This window comes from Camelina sativa, chromosome 5 (genome assembly GCF_000633955.1).
Source record: "Camelina sativa cultivar DH55 chromosome 5, Cs, whole genome shotgun sequence".
Taxonomy (NCBI): domain Eukaryota; kingdom Viridiplantae; phylum Streptophyta; class Magnoliopsida; order Brassicales; family Brassicaceae; genus Camelina; species Camelina sativa.
In genome coordinates, this window is record NC_025689.1 from 16,539,706 (window position 1) to 16,542,196 (window position 2,491).

The window sequence follows — 2,491 nt, forward strand, 5'->3', positions numbered from 1 at the left end:
CAAAAAAAAAAGTATTCTAAGCGGCGCAAATAAGCGAAAAAGTATACATACCGCCAGAGAATTTGCTAGCAGAAGCACTTCCAAATCTCTGAGAATATTCTCTGGGGAGTCCTAAAGAAATGAATACCAATACTGACATGGTGAGCACCAAAAGGAATGCAAAAAAAAACATGAAAGCTTAAGGACCAAAACAGAAAATGAAATGACAACTTGGCGATATATAATGTTAAAGTAGCACACCTTGTATGCAGCAGCAAGAGAAATTATTGCCTCCTGGATGGTTGAACGAAGAGATTGGGTTTCTAACTTCAGCGCATCAAAAAGACGAACAGCCATTTCAGTCTTTTCTCTGAAAGTTAAGTTTACAACAAACAAAATGCCTGTTAAATGACAGCAAAACGCAAAACAGGCATAGGGCACAGAAGAGAGAAGCCCTTACCTAAAAAGCTGAGGTAAACGTTGTGCAAGTAAACCAATAGCTTGAAAACAAAATGTTTTGGTCTCCCTCGACAGAGCATCTGTAGGAAAGCATGAAACATAACTACTTAAATTCTCATTTAAACACTTGCATAAGGAAATCGAGACTTTTTTTTCTCTCAAAAAAGCCAACCTGTTTCTGAACCTGTGAAACCATCAAGCATTTTTAGAATAGCATTCAGTATAACAGGTCCCATAAGTTTCAGTTGATCTATCTTCCCCTGCATTTTAAACAAGTCCAGTGATGTAAGCATAAAATACTCAGAAACAAAGACTCTCAACACCAAAAAAAAAAGAGAGAAAAGGCCACTGTTGATATGGTCCTTCGTCTAAGATTGACTTGAGCGAAAAATATTTGAGTTATTTCCACAAAAAAATAAAAAATAAAAAAAATATTATGCGTTCATACTGTCTGCTATTACACAAAACAAACATAAATGCAGGCTGAAGTATAGAAAAGAATATCTTTACATGCTTGAAAACCCACACGGTGAACTCCATTCCCATTTGCTTTAGCCTTAAGGTTGTTCCACTTCCTGTCCCATCAAAACAAGGTGGGTAGCAAAAATACTAAGTAATCAACAAGAAAATAAATGAAGAACCCAATTCATAGAGAGAAGGTAGTTTAATTATTCTTTTAACTGCACCAAGAAACTAAGGAATTCCCTGATTCTTCATAATTGGATCCTCACGAAAGTTAGACATGAACAAGCCAAATGATGATTCTTACAATAGTCAAATCACATACCATATTACATTTACTTTTTCTTAGAAGCTTACAATGTCTGCCACGCAACCTAATTGTATGAATTGGATTGACTATAAGAAACTATCTACAAAGAAATCATAACTAAACTGACATACACACTGACCATGATCACAGAAAGAGTTTACCATTATACAGTTCAGTTTAAAGTATGTCATATATTAAACCAACATACCATACATGCAGCCAAATATGCACTGCAATGTTGCAGGAAAACTATTTGCAGCTGCGATAGAACGACAGAAACCAGACATGAGCTTCATTTTCAAGGATGCATTTGCTGGAGCTACATTATGTTCCGGAGTAACATTTTCAGTGCCTGTAGTGCCTGCATGCATATCAAATTGAAGACAGGTACTTTAGCATGGACAAAGGAAGAAAAATAAAATACCCAAACACGAGAAGAAACCCAGATCTCCCAACATTTAAACGAATCTGTTTTAACATCAGACATGGCAAATGTGCAATAGTTTGCATACTAAATGGGGAGCTCTAGTTATGTCATCCACAAGTAGCAGACGACATAGACTTGATTCTAGATGCTAGAAATGGGTTAAGTAATATCATTGTTAATTATTCTTAGAATATAAATGATTTGAGTGACCAAAAATCTTATCAAAATGTTTTTAAAAACAAAGATTACGTACCATTGAATAGCAAGAACAGTCTGTTTATCAACTTGGGATCATCCATATTTGTTCCAGAAGCTATCTTTTTTAGAAGATCTTCCCCTCTCTTAGCTACAGGTTCTTGACTTGAATGAATTATCACCAAAAAAATCCATACCGACTCTCAGAGACATGAATAGTAGATATAAAGTGCAAGAAGGCTAGTGACAAAATGGTATTTCATGACATGTGAAAGAAACAAAGCATGTCATGCGGCGAAAACACAAAGCGTACCTATCTACTGATGCAGCAATATACAATGGATATACGGATTCACCAGGTAGGTCCATGGTTCCGATGACATTCAAGATCCCCAACTGCTTAAGAAATTGATCAATTTTTAGAAAATGGTAGTTCTTAGTGACCAACATATAGCTTGGCAGCTATAGAAACCAAGAGATAAATTTGAAGTTATATAATAGACCTTTCGCCTAGTAAGCATGTCCCCTTTTAACGCTTGCTTTCCCATTATACGATTAACTTGAAAAACTGAAAGCCCAGGAGAAGGTCCACCTCTGAATTAGAAGGCCGAACAACTCTTATTAGATGCAATGATAACAAAAGAAGGTCGAACAGTGCT

The 2,491-nt window shown here is 36.0% G+C and overlaps 1 protein-coding gene across 3 annotated transcripts in view; it reads right to left on the minus strand.

Moving 5' to 3' along the window:
• The window catches only part of LOC104787060 (proteasome-associated protein ECM29 homolog), a 16,009-nt gene that overhangs the window by 11,893 nt on the left and 1,625 nt on the right, over positions 1-2,491 (minus strand). For 2 of the 3 annotated variants that reach the window (XM_019245953.1, XM_010512562.2), the window contains exons 5-10: positions 2,336-2,426; positions 2,146-2,228; positions 1,891-1,997; positions 1,419-1,571; positions 949-1,013; positions 611-698 (exon numbers count right to left, since the gene is read on the minus strand). In XM_019245953.1, the coding sequence (XP_019101498.1) occupies positions 611-698; positions 949-1,013; positions 1,419-1,571; positions 1,891-1,997; positions 2,146-2,228; positions 2,336-2,426 (587 nt within the window). Of the gene's footprint in view, positions 1-610; positions 699-948; positions 1,014-1,418; positions 1,572-1,890; positions 1,998-2,145; positions 2,229-2,335; positions 2,427-2,491 lie in introns of those variants that run through there. The other variant, XM_010512563.1, reaches the window with a different exon arrangement.